Source organism: Eriocheir sinensis, chromosome 20 (assembly GCF_024679095.1).
Source record: "Eriocheir sinensis breed Jianghai 21 chromosome 20, ASM2467909v1, whole genome shotgun sequence".
NCBI lineage: Eukaryota > Metazoa > Arthropoda > Malacostraca > Decapoda > Varunidae > Eriocheir > Eriocheir sinensis.
The window spans coordinates 14202015-14221216 of NC_066528.1; the positions used below are offsets into that span (position 1 = coordinate 14202015).

General features: G+C 41.9%; 2 protein-coding genes across 2 annotated transcripts in view; both read right to left on the reverse strand.

Annotated features, from left to right (window-relative positions):
- LOC127001212 (uncharacterized) overlaps window positions 1-2789 on the reverse strand; it is a 348018-nt gene extending 345229 nt beyond the window's left edge. The window contains exon 1 of the mRNA XM_050865441.1: window positions 2717-2789. The gene's annotated coding sequence lies outside the window, so the exon portion shown is untranslated. The remainder of the gene's footprint in view (window positions 1-2716) is intronic.
- LOC127001071 (uncharacterized) overlaps window positions 1-19202 on the reverse strand; it is a 106157-nt gene that overhangs the window by 37611 nt on the left and 49344 nt on the right. Inside the window, exon 3 of the mRNA XM_050865242.1 lies at window positions 2713-2808. Within this exon, the coding sequence (XP_050721199.1) occupies window positions 2713-2808 (96 nt within the window). The remainder of the gene's footprint in view (window positions 1-2712; window positions 2809-19202) is intronic.

Consider the following 19202-nt stretch of genomic DNA (forward strand, 5'->3'; position numbering starts at 1 on the left):
CTTTAATTCCTTCTTTGCATGTAACAGAGAGGTTATAATTATCTTCATCATCTTCTACTTTCTAAATGCAAAGTTACATCTATCTATCTATTTATCTATGCATTATTTCACATCTCTTAAATAATTCTACATCTTCCTTCTCCTTTCTTCCTTCATTCTTCCTTTCTTTCTCTTTCTCCTTTTCTTTAATTATATTTGCTTCATTTCTTTATTATGGTCTAATTTCTCTATATATTTATTTTTCTATTGCCTCTCAGCATTCTTCTCCTCCTCCTCATCCTCCTCCTTTTTCTTTTCTCTTTCTCTAACTTCTTCCTTTCCTCTCCACTCTGTTTTATCCACTTTTCCTCCCCTGACAGCCTAACCTCGTGCCCTTCTTTCCCTCCGCCCTCTTTCTCTCCACTCCTCCCTCCCTCCCTCCCTCTCTCTACCCATGCACCACTTCCACTCTCCTCCCACTTTTTTCTGTTCCATTAACCAGTGAGAGAGAGAGAGAGAGAGAGAGAGAGAGAGAGAGAGAGAGAGAGAGAGAGAGAGAGAGAGAGAATTTTACTTATTTTCTTATTTTCATCCTTCATTAATTTTTTTTGGTCTATTTTCACTTTTTTAACTTATTTTTAATTTCTTCATTTCTTCCTTTCTTCTTCTCCCTAACACATTTCTCTCTCTCATCGCCTTTCCCCCTTTTCATTTTTCTCCTTTCTTCCTTCTTTTCTTTACATTCTTCCCATTTTCATCATCCAATTTCCCTTATCCTTCTTCCTTATTATTTTTTTCCTAACCTTAATCATCCTTTCGGTTCACTCATCTTTCCATCTTACTCTTAGTCCTCTTTTTCATGTTCCTTTATTTTTTTATCTATACGTTTAAAATCACTCTTTCGTAGCCTTTACTTGCATCCCTTTTCTCTCACCTGTCCTCCATAAATCGCCTCACCTTCCCGTTATCATATTTTAGCTTCCACATCTTTTCTTTACTTCTCTTATCATCTTACTCATCATTTTACTCTCCTTACTCATTTCACCATTCCTTAAATTAACGTTTCAGTCATTATCTTACATTATTTTCATCATTATCTTTCTATAAGTGATCTTCCTCTTATCATCTTACAATTTTACTCTCCTTATTCCTTTCACCATTCCTTAAATCAACGTTTCAGTCATTATCTTACATTATTTTCATCATTATCTTTCTATAAGTGATCTTCCTCTTCTCATCTTACAATTTTACTCTCCTTACTCATCTCACCATTCCTTAAATTAACGCTTCAGTCATTATCTTACATTATTTTCATCATTATCTTTCTATAAGTGAACATCTTCTTATCATCTTACTATCTTACTCTCCTTATTCCTTTCACCATTCCTTAAATTAACGCTTCAGTCATTATCTTACATTATTTTCATCATTATCTTTCTATAAGTGAACATCTTCTTATCATCTTACTATCTTACTCTCCTTATTCCTTTCACCATTCCTTAAATTAACGTTTCAGTCATTATCTTACATTATATTCATCATTATCTTTCTATAAGTGATCTTCCTCTTATCATCTTACAATTTTACTCTCCTCACTCATCTCATCATTCCTAAAATTAACGCTTCAGTCACTACTTTCACATTAGTTTCAGCATTGTAGCGGGCTTTTTTTAATATTTTTACTTTATGCCCTTGACCTGTCTCCTTAGCTGTAAAAAAAAAAATTGTGTCTATAAATGAACTTCCTCTTAACATCTTAACATTTTACTCTCCTTAATCATTTCAACATTCCTTAAATCAAACTTTCAGTCATTATCTTACATTATTTTCATCATTATCTTTCTATAAGTGAATTTCCTCTTATCATCTTACAATTTTACTCTCCTTACTCATCTCACCATTCCTAAAATTAACACTTCATTCATTACATTCACATAAGTTTTTATCATTATCTGTCTATAAATGAACTTCCTCTTCTCATCTTACAATTTTACTCTCCTTACTCATCTCACCATTCCTTAAATTAACACTTCAGTCATTACATTCACATAAGTTTTTATTATTATCTGTCTATAAATGAACTTCCTCTTATCATCTTACAATTTTACTCTCCTTACTCATCTCACCATTCCTTAAATTAACACTTCAGTCATTACATTCACATTAGTTTTTATCATTATCTGTCTATAAATGAACTTCCTCTTATCATCTAACTATCTTACGCTCCTTACCCATTTCACCATTCCTTAAATTAACGTTTCAGTCATAACCTTCACATCATTTTCATCATTATCTTCCTATAAATTAACTTTGTCTCTTTCTTTCTTTGTCTCTTTCCAGTACACATGCAGGCACTAAAATGCTGTACTAGTCCCATACATATAATACATACTGCACACATAGGCTACATACCACATACCACTGCTGTACTTTTTTTTTTTTACAGCAGAGGCAACAGTGCAAGGGCGTAAAAAAAAGAAAGAAAACACTAATGAAAAAAAAGCCCGCTACTTACTGCTCCTAAATAAATAAATACCGCCATACATACGATACATACAACATATATACCACAAACAACTACTCGCATCTCAACATCCTTCTTCCTTCTCCTCCTCTTCCTCCTTCTCTAACCTCATTTCCCCCGCACTCACTCTTCTATCCACTCTTCCTCCCCTGACAACCTAACCTACATACCGTTAGCGCCACAAAGGTTCATGTCACACAGGTACTCACTCACAGGTAGGCACAGGTGAGGCCCTTCAGAGGTACACCTGGGGATGGGGACGTGTGGGCAGGTGTGTGGGGAAAGATTTCGATTCGGGGAGTCAACTGGAAAATGGAAAACTAATATAAGCAAACAAAAGTCGGCGTTTATTACATTTTTGGTATATGACAGGTGTGTGTGTGTGTGTGTGTGTGTGTGTGTGTGTGTGTGTGTGTGTGTGTGTGTGTGTGTGTGTGTGTGTGTGTGTGTGTGTGTGTGTGTGTGTGTGTGTGTGTTCCCTCTGCATTGTCGTTCTCTATTCTCTTTCCTCATTTTCCCTCTTCTTTCCCTTCCCTTTCCTCTTCCACTTATTATCTTCATCTCCTCCAGCCCTTCCTTCGTTCCACTCCACTTCTTCCCCTTCTCTCCATCTTCCTCTTTTCTCTTCCCTCTTCCCTTTTACCTCTCCTTGGCTCACCTTTCTCACTCATTTCATTTTCCACATCTTTTCCTAACTCTTCTTTTCCCTGTTACTTTATTTTATCTATACGTTTAAAATCACTCTTCCTCGGCCTTTCCTAGCACACCTTTACCTCTCACCTGGTCCCCTAAATTGTCTCACCTTCCCGTTATCATATTTCAGCCTCCACATCTTTTCCTTACTCCTCTTTGTCATGTCACTATATTTCTAAATCAAGTTTAAAGTTACTCTTCCTCGGCCTTTCCTTGCATCCCTTTCCTCTCACCTGTTCCCCCTAAATTGCTTCACCTTCCCTTTATCACTCATTTCAGCCCCATATCTTTTCCTAACTCCACTTTTACATGTTACTTTATTTCTTTTATCAAGTTTAAAATCACTCTTTCTTAGCCTTTCCTCGCATCCCTTTCCTCTCACCTGTTCCCCCTAAATTGCTTCACCTTCCCTTTATCACTCATTTCAGCCCCATATCTTTCCCTAACTCCACTTCTACATGTTACTTTATTTCACTTTATTTCTTCCTCGGCCTTTCCTCGTACACTTTTACCTCTCACCTGTTCCCCCTAAATTGCTTCACCTTCCCTTTCACTTATTTCAGTCTCCCCATATTTTCCTAACTCCTCATTTCCATTATTCTTTATTTTATCTATATGTTTAAAATCACTCTTCCTCGGCCTTTCCTAGCACACCTTTACCTCTCACCTGTTCTCCCTAAACTGCCTTTCATTCCCTTTCAATCATTTCAGATCCTACATCCTTTCCCATTACACTTTATTTTACCTGTACGTTTAAAATCACTCTTCCGTAGTTTCTCCTTTCGTCCCTTTACCTCTCACCTGGGCCCTGAATTGCCTCACCTTCCCTGCGTCCCTTTAAACCGCAACTTTCTTACACTTCCACTTCACTTCCCTGTCTCTCCGCCGAGCCCTCCGCCTCCCCGCCCCTTAGAGTCAAGCCTCACTTCAGATTCTCATCCCCTTACCTGCCTCGCGCCCTCACCTAACTTTTAGCTGCACCTCCTCCTGCTTCTCCTCCTCTTGTATCACCCTTCCCTCTTCCTCTTCCGCCTCCTCCTCCTCCTCTCTTATTCATCGTGTCCTTCCCCGTCACGGCACTTTAGCAACACGTGTTCTTTATTAGTCAAGGTAATTGGGTGGAAAGATTTTCAACGTGTGGAACTCAGAAGTCAGTCAGTGTCCCAGGGTGAAGGAGAGAGAGAGGGAGAGAGAGAGGGAGAGAGAGAGGGAGAGAGGGAGGAAGAGAGAGGAGGTGAATGAGAGAGAGAAAGGAAGAAAAAGAAAATAAAGAAGGAACAAATGAAAGACAAAGAAAGAAAGGAAGAACAAAATAAAGAAAGTACAAAAGAAAGAAAAAATAGAGAAAAAAAGATAGAAAGAGTGAGAGGGAAAGAAAGAAAGGAAGACAGAATGAGAGAGAGAGAGAGAGAGAGAGAGAGAGAGAGAGAGAGAGAGAGAGAGAGAGAGAGAGAGAGAGAGAGAGAGAGAGAGAGAGAGAGAGAGAGAGAATAAGAGAGAGAATAAGAGGATGGTTGATAGGAAATTGTTGACGCTTTCCACGACGTAATCCTCGCCTAGCAACGCCGATAAACACCTGACGTCCACCTGGTCTGCTAATTAGCCTCCACCCGTACCGTCCTCACATCCCAATAATAGTGAAAAACCCGAAGAACAGAATTAGTGGTGGCAAAACAAGTGATTAGCGAGACATTGCAGCAAACATCCACCCTGACAAACCTAAGCAATATATAAGAAAGAAAAAAAATAAAGAAAAAATAAAGAAAAAAAGCACTTATATTACAGAAAAGGAAGCAACTCATGGGGAATAGATAATGGGTGACAAATAAGTACTCCCTGAACTGTGTCCCTTAAGTCGACAGGAGTGGCCGGAAGAGAGGTCAGTTTCAGGAGAGGTGTTGTGATGCTCTTCTCGTATAGTTTCAAGGACAGATGAGCAGAACATCGGTCGACTCTAACCACCGATTCTTAAAACGTCGTGTATTAGTCTTCAGTTACAATGACGTGGCTGATTTGTCTTTTTTTTTTTGCCCGTGTTTCAAAGTGTGGTTAACTGTTTTCTTATTTCGTTGTCTTATATCTTAGTCGTAGGCAGGAGGAAAGGTAAACGAAGGAAGGTTGCTACAGGGCTTATCAGTGGCATGGATGAAAGTATGAAGATGCTGGTTAATTCTTGCATAAGGGATTGGGATAGCATAGAGATGAGTAGAAGAAGTCGTGTGTGTTGTTCCTCGTACATGAAGAGATGAAAGAATGAAGATGCTGGTTAATTCTTGCATAAGGGATTGGGATAGCATAGAGATGAAAAGATGAAAGAATGAAGATGCTGGTTAATTCTTGCATAAGGGATTGGGATAGCATAGATATGAGAAGTAGAGGGTCGTGCGTGTTGTTCCTCGTACATGAAGAGATGAAAGAATGAAGATGCTGGTTAAATCTTGCAAAAAGGTCATGTGCGTTGTTCCTCGTACATGAAAAATGCAGTTTAACTCTTGCATAAGGAATTGGGATAGCACAGAGATGAGGTGAGTGGAAGGTCGTGTATGCTTTTCCCTCGGTACATGAACGTCTCGTGTTGCATTCATGGACACTCTTGACACGCCGGCAGACTCCACTCCAAGCCTCTAAATTGGAGAGAGAAAACAGTCGAGAGTGTGTCGCCTGCCAGCCCTCCCGAGCCAACCCTCATACCTTGTTCATGCGGGCTAAAATGTACAGTCACTTCCTAACACGTGAGGGGAATGGCGGCTCCGGCTTCGTTCAGTGTCCAGCAAGCAAAAATTGAATAACGCAAAGGGGACGAGAGAGCAGGAGAGTGTTTTGATGTCGCCTGTGTGTGTGTGTTCCTGTCTCTCCTCTCCGTTTTAATCTTTCTTGTTTGCTTTTTGTGGAGTGTTTTTCATATATTTATCTGGTTGTTTTGTTTTGATGTCGCCTGTCTGTGTGTGTTCCTGTCCCTTTGTTTTGTTTTGATGTCGCCTGTGTGTGTGTTCCTGTCCCTTTTTGTTTTGTTTTGATGTCGCCTGTCTGTGTGTGTTCCTGTCCCTTTGTTTTGTTTTGATGTCGCCTGTCTGTGTGTGTTCCTGTCCCTTTGTTTTGTTTTGATGTCGCCTGTCTGTGTGTGTTCCTGTCCCTTCTCTTCGTTTTAATCTTTCTCGTTGTTTTTTTTTAGCAGTGTTTTTCATTTATTTATCTGGTAGCTTTTATTTCTTTCCTTTATAATCATCTTCCTTCTCACAAATATCTCCCAAGGCCACAAAGGAGATTAGCCGAGTTCACATGTGTTTTTTAATTTTATTCAGGGTGCAGAAGCCTTGTCAAACTATCACCAGGCTCGTAAAACTACCCATGGAAATTCTAACACGATATCCACGAAAACCTTACTAAGTGTGTGTGTGTGTGTGTGTGTGTGTGTGTGTGTGTGTGTGTGTGTGTGTGTGTGTGTGTGTGTGTGTGTGTGTGTGTGTGTGTGTGTGTCTGTCTGTGTGTGTCTGTCTGTGTGTGTCTGTCTGTGTGTGTCTGTCTGTGTGTGTCTGTCTGTGTGTGTCTGTCTGTGTGTGTCTGTCTGTGTGTGTGTGTGTGTGTGTGTGTGTGTGACGAAGGAGATTAACCGTGTTCCCATGAAACTCCCACAACAACCTCCATGAAGACCTTATCAAATGTGTGTAAAGCCAGTATTCAAAGACACTTTCAACTCTCAACAGCTATTCCCAAAAGCCACAAAGAAGATTAGTCGGATTCTCATGAGTTTTTTACAGTCATGGTGGGGCAGAAGCCTTGTTAAACTATACATAGCCTCAGAAAACTACCCGTGGAAGTAATCAAACAACCACCTCTATGAAAGTCTTGCAAAGTGTGGATTGGTGACGAAGGAGATTTGGCGTTTTATCGTGTGTGTTTTCATATTCACGGTGCAGAAGTCTTGTCAAACTATCACTAGGCTCATAAAACTACCCACTGAAATACCCACAACAACCTCTACGAAAGCCTTAAAAGGATGGATTGGTGACGAGGGAGATTAGTCGGGTTCTTGGGTCTCTTATATTCACAGTGTAGAATTTTTGTCAAACCATCACTAGGCTCATAAAACTACCCACTGAAATACCCACAACAACCTCTACGAAAGCCTTGCAAAGTGTGGATTGGTGGCGAGGGAGATAAGTCGGGTTCTTGTGTTTTTTTATATTCACAGTGCAGAAGTCTTGTCAAACCATCACTAGGCTCATAAAACTACCCACTGAAATACCCACAACAACCTCTACGAAAGCCTTAAAAGGGTGGATTGGTGACGAGGGAGATTAGTCGGGTTCTTGGGTTTCTTATATTCACAGTGTAGAATTTTTGTCAAACTATCAATAGGCTTATAAAACTACCCACAGAAATACCCACAACAACCTCTACGAAAGCCTTGCAAAGTGTGGATTGGTGACGAGGGAGATTAGTCGGGTTCTTGGGTTTCTTATATTCACAGTGTAGAATTTTTGTCAAACTATCAATAGGCTCATAAAACTACCCACTGAAATACCCACAACAACCTCTACGAAAACCTTGCAAAGTGTGGATTGGTGACGAGGGGGATTAATCGGGTTCGTGTTTTTTTTTATATTCACGGTGCAGAAGTCTTGTCAAACCATCACCAGGATCACAAAACTACCCATGGAAATACCCACAACAACCTCCGTATCAAATGTGGAGTGTCAAGGCCCCGAAATGCTTGAAAATATGGTCCTCAGATTACAAGATATCATCACTTGACTTCCTTTCCTTTCCTCCTAGCCACAACTCAGCAAAATAAAGCCTTGTTTAATACACGTCACATTTACCATTACGTTCTATTACATTATTTTACATCTTGGCAGCGTTCCGTTCTTCCTACCCATTTCCCGATCTTGCTTTCCCTTCCCCGTTCTTTCTTTCCCTCCTTCCTTTGTTTACTGAGGTTTCTGAGTATTCTTCTACTTACATATTTTATCATCAGCTTAGGTTACATACTTTTTCACGTTCCAGGCGTTCACAATCCTCCCAGCGTTTATCTTCTTCTTCATTCCGTTCTTTCATTTCTTTTTCCGTTCTTCCTTCCCTTTTCCCGTTCTCCTTTTCCTCGCCATGCTTACCGAGGTCTTTTAAGTATAATTCCTTCTTACTTTACATTAGTTTACACATTGCCGCCGTTCAGCACCCTCCCGCCGCTCCTCCTTCGCCTTCTGCTGCCTCGCCCACCGCCGCCGCTGCTGCTTCCAAAATGTCAGCGGCCATGAATTTTGCATCGGCGATCTTTGTTTCTATTGATTCAGCGTCTGTGTTTGAATCTTACAACCTTGCTTATAACGAATTCCTGCAGTGTAGCGAACACACACACACACACACACACACACACACACACACACACACACACACACACACACACACACACACACACACACACACACGCCAACTTTCGTAACGTCACTTATAATTTGTTCAGTGTACGATGTTGTGTTCCTCCTCGTCTTCCTCCTCCTCGTCTTCCTCCTCCTCTTCCTTCTCCTCATCCTCCTCCTTGTTTGCCTGCAGTCTCATGTTTCGACCTTTGAACTTCAGCTTTCCTTCGCTTCCCTAATAGTGTCCCGTGTTCGATTCCCGTCCACGTGCGCTTCGTCAATACGCTAACTATGCCTTCCCGGAGCCTTTGATGTTAATAGAAAGGTAGGATGCTTAATATTTAATTGGGTTCGTAAGTTTTGTTTGTACCGAATGTAGATTTTTTTTCTGTTTTAAGTCGGCTTTTAGTTACGGAGGAGGAGGAGGAGGAGGAAGCGGAGGAGGAGAAGGGGAGGTGGAGGAGGAGGAGGAGGAGGAGGAGAAGGATAAGGAGGAAGAGGAGTAGGAAGAGGAGAAGGAGAAGGAGTAGAAAGAGAAAGAGAAGAAGGAGGAGGAAGCGGAGGAGGAGAAGGGGAGGTGGAGGTGGAGGAGGAGGAGGAGGAGGAGAAGGAGAAGGAGGGAGAGAAGGAGGGAGAGGAGGAGGAGTAGGAAGAGAAGAAGGAGAAGGAGGAGAAAGAGAAAGAAGAAGGAGGAGGAGGAGAAGGAGGGAGAGGAGGAGGAGTAGGAAGAGGAGAAGGAGTAGATAGAGAAAGAGAAGAAGGAGGAGGAGAAGGAAGCGGAGGAGAAGGGGAAACATGGAAACATGGAATAGCAGGCAGCAGAAAGCCTGTTAGCTCATTACTAGGCTGCCTGCGTTCAGTGATTCAATCAATCCGTTTGCCATAGGAGTGGCTTGCAGGGAAGGATTAAAGCACTTGTGTACCTACTCTTGGGAACGTTCAGTTCACTCCCGATGCAGCAAAGTGGCGATCAATGCGTTTCTTGAAGGAGTTGTACCTGAACAAGCTCAGCAACGTTGATCATTCCAAACTCTTCACGCGCTGGAGGAGGAGGAGAAGGAGGGAGAGGAGGAGGAGTAAGAAGAGAAGGAGGAGGAGAAAGAGAAGAAGGAGGAGGAGAAAGAGAAAGAGAAGAAGGAGGAGTAGTAGTAGGAAGAGGAGGAGGAGGAGGAGGAGGAGGACCAGGTTACAGCACTAAGCCTTAAGTCACAGTATCATCATCTTCCGTTTTATTATTTTTAAAGGAGACAAGAATTCACGTAAGGTAACCAATGATTCTTCTCTTTCCAAAATGTGTAAACTATAAACTGACCATGTACACCCAACACGTATACAACGCTGTAAACAAAATACGTCAAGAATATCTGTTACCAAAACCCGTCAACGAGTCCTGTAAACAATATCCAGGTAGCGGCAATTCTTCACTAACGTAACGAAGCGGAATGCAACACCAGAGAACGAAAAAAAAAATATATTGCAAAACGTTCACTCGCGACTGGACTCTATTTGATCCGGGAAGAGCTCAGATTTTGGATTTCAGATTAGATTGGAAGAAAAGGTCGGGGTGTTACAAGGAAGGAGGGGAGAGGAGGATTGGCAGAAAAGGTCGCTAAGTTACAGGGAGGCACGGTTTCAGAATAGATTGATTGAAAAGGTCAGGAAGTTAGAGAAAGGGGGATGAGGGAAGGCAAGGTTTCAGATTAGATTGGCAGAAAAGGTCGGAAAGTTACAAAGAAAGGGAGGTGGGGGAGGCAAGGTTTCAGATTAGATTGGCAGAAAAGGTCAGGAAGTTACAAAGAAGGAAGGGAGAGAAGGATTGGCAGAAAAGGTCAGGGAGTTACAAAGAAAGGGAGATGGGGGGAGGCAAGACTTCAGATTAGATTGGCAGAAAAGGTCAGGGAGTTACAAAGAAGGAGGGGGAGAAGGGGAGGCAGAAAAGGTCAGGGAGTTAAAGAAAGGGAGATGGGGGAGGCAAGACTTCAGATTAGATTGGCAGAAAAGGTCAGGAAGTTACAAAGAAGGAGGGGAGAGGAGGATTGGCAGAAAAGGTCGGGGAGTTACAAAGAAGGAAGGGAGAGGAGGACTGGCAAAAAAGGTCAGGGGGTTACAAAGAAGGAAGGGAGAGGAGTATTGGCAGAAAAGGTCGGAAAGTTACAAGGAAAGGAAGATGGGGCGAGGCAAGGTTTCAGATTAGATTGGCAGAAAAGGTCAGGAAGTTACAGGGAAAGGGAGGTGGGGGAGGTAAGGTTTCAGACTAGATTGGCAGAAAAGGTCAGAAAGTTATAAAGAAAGGGAGATCGGGGGAGGCAAGAATTTAGACTAGATTAGCAGAAAAGGTCAGGGAGTTACAAGGAAAGGTTGAAGGGGGGAGGCAAGGTTTCAGATTAGATTAGCAGAAAAGGTCGTGAAGTTATAAGGAAAGAGCTGGGGGGAGGCAAGATTACAGATTAGATTGGCAGAAAAGGTCAGGAAGTTACAAGGAAAGGGATATGTGGGGAGACAAGACTTCAGATTAGATTGGAAGAAAAGGTCAGGAGTTACAAGGAAAGTGAGATGAGGGGGGGAGGCAAGGTCTCAGATTAGATTGGCAGAAAAGGTCAGGAAGTTACAAGGAAATGGATATGTGGGGAGACAAGACTTCAGATTAGATTGGAAGAAAAGGTCAGGAGTTACAAGGAAAGGGAGATGAGGGGGGGAGGCAAGGTCTCGGATTAGATTGGAAGAAAAGGTCAGGAAATTAAAAAGAAAGGGGGGATGGGGAAAGCAAGGTTTCAAATTGGATTGGCAGAAAAGGTCACGAAGTTACAAAGAAGGAGGGGCAGAAGGGGAGGCCACATCAGGCACGAAAACACAGTAGGAGAAGTCGGAAGTGAGTATTATCGCGCAACGGCAGCAACACGGCGAGTCCGATATCGTGGATACTGTGTGCTAGCCTTCGCAAAACAGTCTTCAGTGTCAATAATATGCAGGTAGCAATAACAAATACCGGCAATTATAGTCGATTTTGAGTTAAAAAAAAATATTAGTAATGTCGCAAATAGCTGTTCGTAATTGCTGCCTGCATATTATTGACATTGACGATTGTCTACTATGCGTAAGCTAGGATACAGTCACGAGATCGGACACGTCGAGAGGCTGCAGTTTGCCGTTGCGCGATAATGCTCACTTCAGACTCGGGTGAACCAACCATAGTGACGCCGCTCCTATCCTCGTAATAACGGAGAAATATACTCCTCGTGTTCCCCTGACGGCGGCAATGCGAACAGATCCTAGTCGCTTTATTAACGTTGCGACACACGAACACGAAGCCAAGATGACGTATGTCTAGTGTTGGCCATGAGGAGGCGTTGATGCCCCCGTCCTGAACTGTACTGATTGCTGAAGGACGAGGAAGACGAGGACGGGGAGGTAAGGACGAGGAGGTTAGGACGAGGAGGTTAGGACGAGGACAAGGAGGTGAGGACGGGGAGGTGAGGACGAGGAGGTGAGGACGAGGAGGTTAGGACGAGGACAAGGAGGTGAGGACGAGGAGGTGAGGACGAGGAGGTTAGGACGAGGACAAGGAGGTGAGGACGAGGACAAGGAGGTGAGGACGAGGACAAGGAGGTGAGGACAAGGAGGTGAGGACGAGGAGGTGAGGACGAGGACAAGGAAGATTACATAGGAAGAACAGACACCAGAAGACTTGTCGGTCTATGGCGAGGCCGCGAGGGTGTCTGTAGGTCTGGTGGAGGAGGAGGAGGAGGAGGAGGATATAGATAAGAAAAAGATTAATGCAAATGATAATGATGATGAAGAAGAAAAAGAAGAAAACTATAATGAAGAAAATTATGAAAGAAGTAGAAGACGAAGAAAAGAAAAAGAACAAGAAGAAGATAAAGAGGTAGAAGGAAAAGAATAGACGAAAATAGAGTTAATTAAGATAAGGAGTTTAGTCGAGTAAAGGAAGAGAGAAGACGAAGAAAAAGAAAAACAAGAACAAGAATAACAATGAAAAAAGAACATGAAAAACAAAAACAAGAAGGAAAAGAGGAAGAACAAGAAGAACAAGAAGAAGGAGAACGCGAAGAAGAATGAGAACAAGAAAAGAAGACGAGAAAAAGACAAAAAAACAACAACGAAAACGAAGACAAAGACGACGAAGAAGAAGAAGAAGAAGACGAGAAAACGAAGAAAACGAAGACAGACGAAGAACAAGAACAAGCAACAGATTTACATGCACATCAAACCAACCCAAGAATCACCACTACACACACACACACACACACACACACACACACACACACAATACCTCGCCCAAAACAACATTACGCTTTCACGGGTGGTTTGTGTCGATAAGAGGCTGGTAATTACTATTCAATGGCAGGATTACCAGGCAGGGTATGAATAGAAATGATTATGACGGGAGGTGTTCGCTATACAATAATGGAGCAGAGGTAATTGGGGGATTTGTAATAGAGCTGTAATTGTTGGGACCTTCTGATTGTTTGAGCAGTTGTATTGGAGTTGATTTTTTGTATGTAGAGTTAGTTAGTTGTAGAGTGATTAGGGGATGGTATACGGGAACAGGAAAGGAGGTAAATACGTAAATAAATAAGTGAATGAATAAATGAATAAGAAAGATGGAAAGTAGGAAGGAAGGGAGAAAGACAAAAAAAGAAAAAGAGATAGATGGATAAGTAGATAGATAGATAAAAAGGAAGAAAGGCAAGAGAAAAAAACGTAAAGAAAAAAAAACCAGATAAATATGAAGATAGACAGAAAGGAAAGAGAAAAGGACGGAAAAAAAGAAAACAAGAAAAAGAAAAAGGACGAAAAAAAAGAGAAAAAGAAAGAAAGATAGAAAGATCTACTCCCATGCTATCAAACCTATCGGCGCCTCTGTACATCCGTTAAAAAAAAAAACTCGCATAGAAACTGTTTGGATTTCCATGAACTGTTTTGTGATATTGGTGATAGTTTTACACGCTTCTGCATATTGAACAAAAAAAAAAAAACACTCCTATACTATGTTCGTAGCATTTAGTCCCTTCTAGGTGTGGTAGATTCTGGCGTTCACATGAGTGCGGCCGTGCCAGTTCGACCACCAATTAGGTTATGGGTATTTTTTTTTATTTTTATTTTTTTTTACTCTTGGCCTATTGCGCCGGTAGGCTTCTTCCCGGTGGATCCTGATGGTCGGTCCAAGGTTTCTTCCCGGTGGGGCCTGATGGTTGGCCCAGTCCGTTCTGGCGCAAGCGAGTGTTTATAGTGGCGCCATCTTGCACTGGCTCATGCTGCCCTCCCGGAGCTCATCTTTAATCCTAGAATCTAGAGTCCGGGTTGATGGGTGGTCTTCTGGACAGCATGTGGGTAGTCTTAGGCCACTCGGCGGCGACTGAAAAATCTCAGGTGGTAGCGTGGGGATTCAAACCAACGTTGTCCATGGCGTGGTGAATGTGAGCCCAGCACGCTAACCACTCAGCCACCGCCTACCGCCTTGCAGTACTACAATACCAGCGGAGGCCAATCTTGCATCAATCTTACATTCCGTGCGCGAGGAGAAGCATCGGGGAGCTCATGACCCAACCAATCTTGTCCAAGCCACGGGAAGGAAAAAGTTGGAAAGTTTCGTTTAGTCGGCGCAACATCTGTGGTCATATGCCGGCCACGTGAAGGAAGGAAGAGGGGAGACACACACTTCCCCCTCCCCCCCTTCCCCCCCCACGGACTTATTATCATGCCGGCACTAATGGAGGCTTGATAGGTGGCAAGGCGGGTGATCATGTTGCCGTCACGTCCGTCTTTGTCTTTTTGAGCAAATAAGTATTGTCTTGATTTTACGTGGCAATATTTATGTCGGTATTGTTCTTGCTGTGGATGGAAATGTCACAACAATCGAAGCATGTCCTCAGCTGATGTCTTTTTTGCTCTTGGGTCAAGTGAATGTTGTCTAGATTTATTTATGTTGTTGTGAACGGAGGTGTCACGGTCGAAATACTTGGAAGTTTGATTTCAGTGACCTCTGCATTTTAAGGTATTGTTTTCCCGCTTAGTGTGTTTTTTGTTTTGTTTTTGTTGTTGTTCTTTTTGCTTTGTGAAGGCTAAACACCAAAACAAGAACCAAGATGTAGTCATCGCCACGTAACACAACTGTCCCGGATGAGGAAACAAATACCGAGGGCCACATTCTAAACAATTCGGACCACAAGAACATATAATTGACACGGTTTTCGTAGGAGTTTTGAGCATATCCAGGGGTAGCTTGATGACCCTGGTGGTCGCTCGACCCTTCTTCTGCACCATGAACCTAAAATAACACTCATGAGAACCCAGTTGATCTCTTTATTGCCCTTTGGATATTGCTGACGTGAGAAGCGGAAGCGTTTGTTAACACCGAGCTAAGAATTCGACACAAAGAAGTGGGAAGATAACAACTGCCTCGCGAGACCTCAGACCCCCGCCGCTGACACCCAATCTGTATCCCTTCATATCACGGGAATCAGGAGGCGGATAACTGCGCCGATTGAGGGAGGAGGGAGAGGAGGAGGTGGAGAGAGAGGAGGAAGGTACGGTAGTCTGTCTGTCAATGTGCAATTCAACCCATTCGTGTTACCGTCCCATTGATCACAGGCGGCCGCGTCACCGATCAATCTACACAGCACAGAGACTCAACCATCAGGACCCCGTGAGATAGATAGAGACAGACAGACAGACAGATAGATAGACAGAGTGAGGGACGGGCGTGAGGGAACAGGGAATAGAAATCAACTGCAAGGCGACAAGACACAATCAGAGAAACACGAAAAAATGTATTGAAATGGAAAGTTCGAAGGGAAAGAAAGAAAGTAGTGAATGGAATAAAGAAAACGCGGAAGGGAGGAAATGAAGGGCAGGGGGAAGGAAGGGAGGGGAAGGGAGAGGAAGGGTGGACAGGTGGACTGCACAGGTGGACTTTAAAATACAGAAGAGAAAGGTGTGAAGGGAGGAGGAAGAACGGGTTGTAAAAATAAAGAACTGGAGGAGGAGGAGGAGAAACGTGTTGGTAAAGGAAGAGAGAGAGAGAGAGAGAGAGAGAGAGAGAGAGAGAGAGAGAGAGAGAGAGAGAGAGAGAGAGAGAGAGAGAGAGAGAGAGAGAGAGAGAGAGAGAGAGAAGAAAAAAGTGAAAGACAAAGAAAAACAAATTAAAAACAAGAAATAAATAAAAGATAAATGAAGAGAGAAAGAAAAAGAAAGATAATTAACGAATGAATGAGAGAAAATAAATAAAGAAAAAATAAAATAAATAAAGAGAAAGAATGGAGAACGATAAGGACTGTTGACGTGGAGATTAGCCTAACATTTCTACAATCCGAATGTGACGGAGATGAGCATTGAGGCCACGTCCAATTAAGGCCGACGCCCCTAACCTTGCCTATACCATCTCAGTCTATCTTTATCTATCTATCTGCTTGTCTGTTTTTTACAGCAAAGGAGACAGCACAAGGGGACAAAAAAAAAGGAAACAATAAAAATAAGCCCGCTCAATAAAAAAAAGCCCGCTCAATAAAAAAAAGCCCGCTGATAAAAAAAAAAAAGCCCGCTCATAGTAGAAAGATGAAGATATTTGTAGAGGAAGATAAAAAAATACTGCAAGGGCCATTTTCTTCAGCATTTCGGCGCTAAGAACACATATTTGACAAGGCTTTCGTACAAGTTGTAGGCATGTTCAAGAATGGGTATAGTTTCATGACCCTGGTGTTGGTTGTGGTAGCGTGACAAGGCTCTCCCTGTACCGTGACGGCGAGAAAAGAACACTCGTGAGAATGCGACTAATCTCCTACATATTTGGCCTTCGTAAATAGTTAATGTGAGATGCGGAAGCGTCTGCGAATATTGATCTTAAACCAGCATGCGCGATACGGGAGGAACGATTGAGTACAGTGTAATGTCGCGTTCTATTTTTCAAACGTGATCTTTCCGTGACATTAATAGCCTACCGACTCAGTGACTATTTTTGGGGGGGACTGTTCACAAGAGGATAACCTACTAATTTCGAGACGCTGACTGCTTATTTCTGCACAAAATATGATGTTTATTATGCAGATATTTTTTTTTCAGCGACTTTTTGGGGGGGATTGCTCACAAGAGGGTAGCCTACTAATTTCGAGACGCCGACTGCTTATTTCAGGACAAAATATGATGCTGTTTATTATGGAGATCGTATTTCTTTCCGGATACCACTAAATGATTGACTTTTCAGTGCCTGTTGTGCACCCGCCGTCGCCCGTCGCCGCAGCCGCAAAATAGCTCGCAGAGAGGTTCAACTTGCTTACTGTTTCTAGATTTCACTCACCGCTCACAAAGATCACGAGCAAAGTTGCCAGATTGTCTTACTCAGCCTCTTATATTTACCGACTTCCGACCCCAAAACTGTTTCGTGGACCCCAATAAGGAGATTCACTTATAATTATCGTTAAAATAGTTAATTCCTAATGTTTCCTGGCTATAGTTAGGCGTCAGAAACCGGTAAATACCATGTTCTGAGTACGACAATCTGGGAACGGTGATCACAAGTGAACAAGCTAGAACAAAACCAGGCAAATTAATGTTTTTCCTGCTGTGTATTCCCCCAGTGCACATGCGTATTGAACAGCCGAGCGACTTATTATTTCTCCCGTTGAGGACCGCTGAAGCCATGTCCCTTCCAGCGCTGCGTGCCGAATGATTTTAACTAACCAAACCTAACTCTACGTAACCCACCTAATAGAGGGGCAGACAGATAGATGGATAGGTAGATAGATAAAGATAAACTGAGATGGTATAGGTAAGGTTCGGGGTGTTGGCTTTACTTGGACGTGGCCTCAGTGTTCATCTCCGTCACATTCGGATTGTAGAAATATTAGGCTAATCTCCACGTCAGCTGTCCTTATCTTGCTCCATTCTTTCTTTTTTTTCTCTATCGATTTATTTATTTTTTTTATTATTTATTTGTCTCATTCATTCGTTAATTCTTTCTTTCTTCCTTCCTTCCTTTCTTTCTCAGACGAGGCTACCGTCTCGTAAATATTTTTTTTCTTTTTTTGGCCCGCTAATAAAAAACAAGAAAAAACAACAACAATAAAGGTAAGGCAGGAAGGGAAGAGAATGAGGAAGAGAAGAGAGGCAATAATTATATGGGAAACGGAAGGAGATAAGGATAGGAAAGAAAGAAAATAAGACGGAAAAATGAATAGAGAAATGAGAAAGGAGAGCATATAGAAAAAGAGAAAAAAAGGAGAAAATTGGAAGGGAGAGAAAAGTGAGAAAAACAACAGCCGAGAGGAAACAAGAGTAAAAGAAAGGAATGACTAGAGAATAGATGAACAGATGAACAGAAAGATGTGAACGGAGAAAATATAAAAAAAGAAAAAGGAAAGGAGAGAAAATTGTAAGGGAGAGATAAAAGTGAGAAAAATAATAACTAAGAGAAAAAAAAGGAGATAGAAGACGGGAATTAATAGAGAACAGATGAATAGAGAGATGGGAAAGGAGTGTACAGAAAAAAAAGAAAAAAGGAAAGGAGAGAAACTTGGAATGGAGAAAAATGAGAAAAAGAATAGACAAGAGAAAAATAAATAACAAAAGATAGAAGAAAGGAAAGAAGACAAGAAGAACAAAAAAAAAACGAACAAATTTTTTTATATTTTTATCTATTTCGAATTTTAAGTTTTATATATTCCGATTATTTGTATCTATTCCGAATTTTTTTTTTATTTTTTTTTATCAATTTCGAGTTTTTATCTACTTTGAATTTTAATGTTTCTTCCACGTTCTCTAAATACTTTGTTCCTTTCTCTCTTAATTCTCATTCATATTCCTTCCTTTGTTTAGTCGGTTTCTTTATCCCGTTTTTCTTTAATTATTATCGTGTGTGGGAGGAGGGAGTGTGTGTGTGTGTGTGTGTGTGTGTGTGTGTGTGTGTGTGTGTGTGTGTGTGTGTGTGTGTGTGAGGTCACCCAATTCCTCTCCCTCTCTTCCTCCCTTTGAAGTGGAGAGAGAGAGAGAGAGAGTAGAAAAAAAATGATGAGTGGAGGGGAAGTGAAGGAGGGGGAGGAGGAGGAGGAGGATATAGGAGCAGGATAATATATATTTTTCCACCTCATAAATTGGCTTTCTTATATACGAGAGAGAGAGACAGAGAGACAGAGACAGAGAGAGACAGACAGAGACAGAGAGACAGAGACAGAGACAGAGACAGACAGAGACAGACAGAGAGAGAGAGAGAGAGAGAGAGAGACAGAGACAGAGACAGAGACAGAGAGAGACAGAGACGACCTGACTACCTCTTGGAACACTAACAAGCACGCCCAGTTAGTGAGGTAAGCTGAACGTTAAGCTGCGAGATGAGAGCTTAAGCTTCGAGCCAGGGAGATTAACTATGCGTCTACATCGTTATCATTACCACCGTCGCGTCAACAAATCATTACTGGAATCTATTTTCGTAACAACCAAATCATTATCAGTAACACTCATTTTAGCCCTAACAAATTATTACTAATATTTATTTTCATCTCAACAAATCATTTTCACTAATTCATTTTCGTTCCTATAAATCATCACTAACTTCTATTTTCATCTCAACAAATCATTTTCTCTAATTCATTTTCGTTCCTATAAATCATCACTAACTTCTATTTTCATCTCAA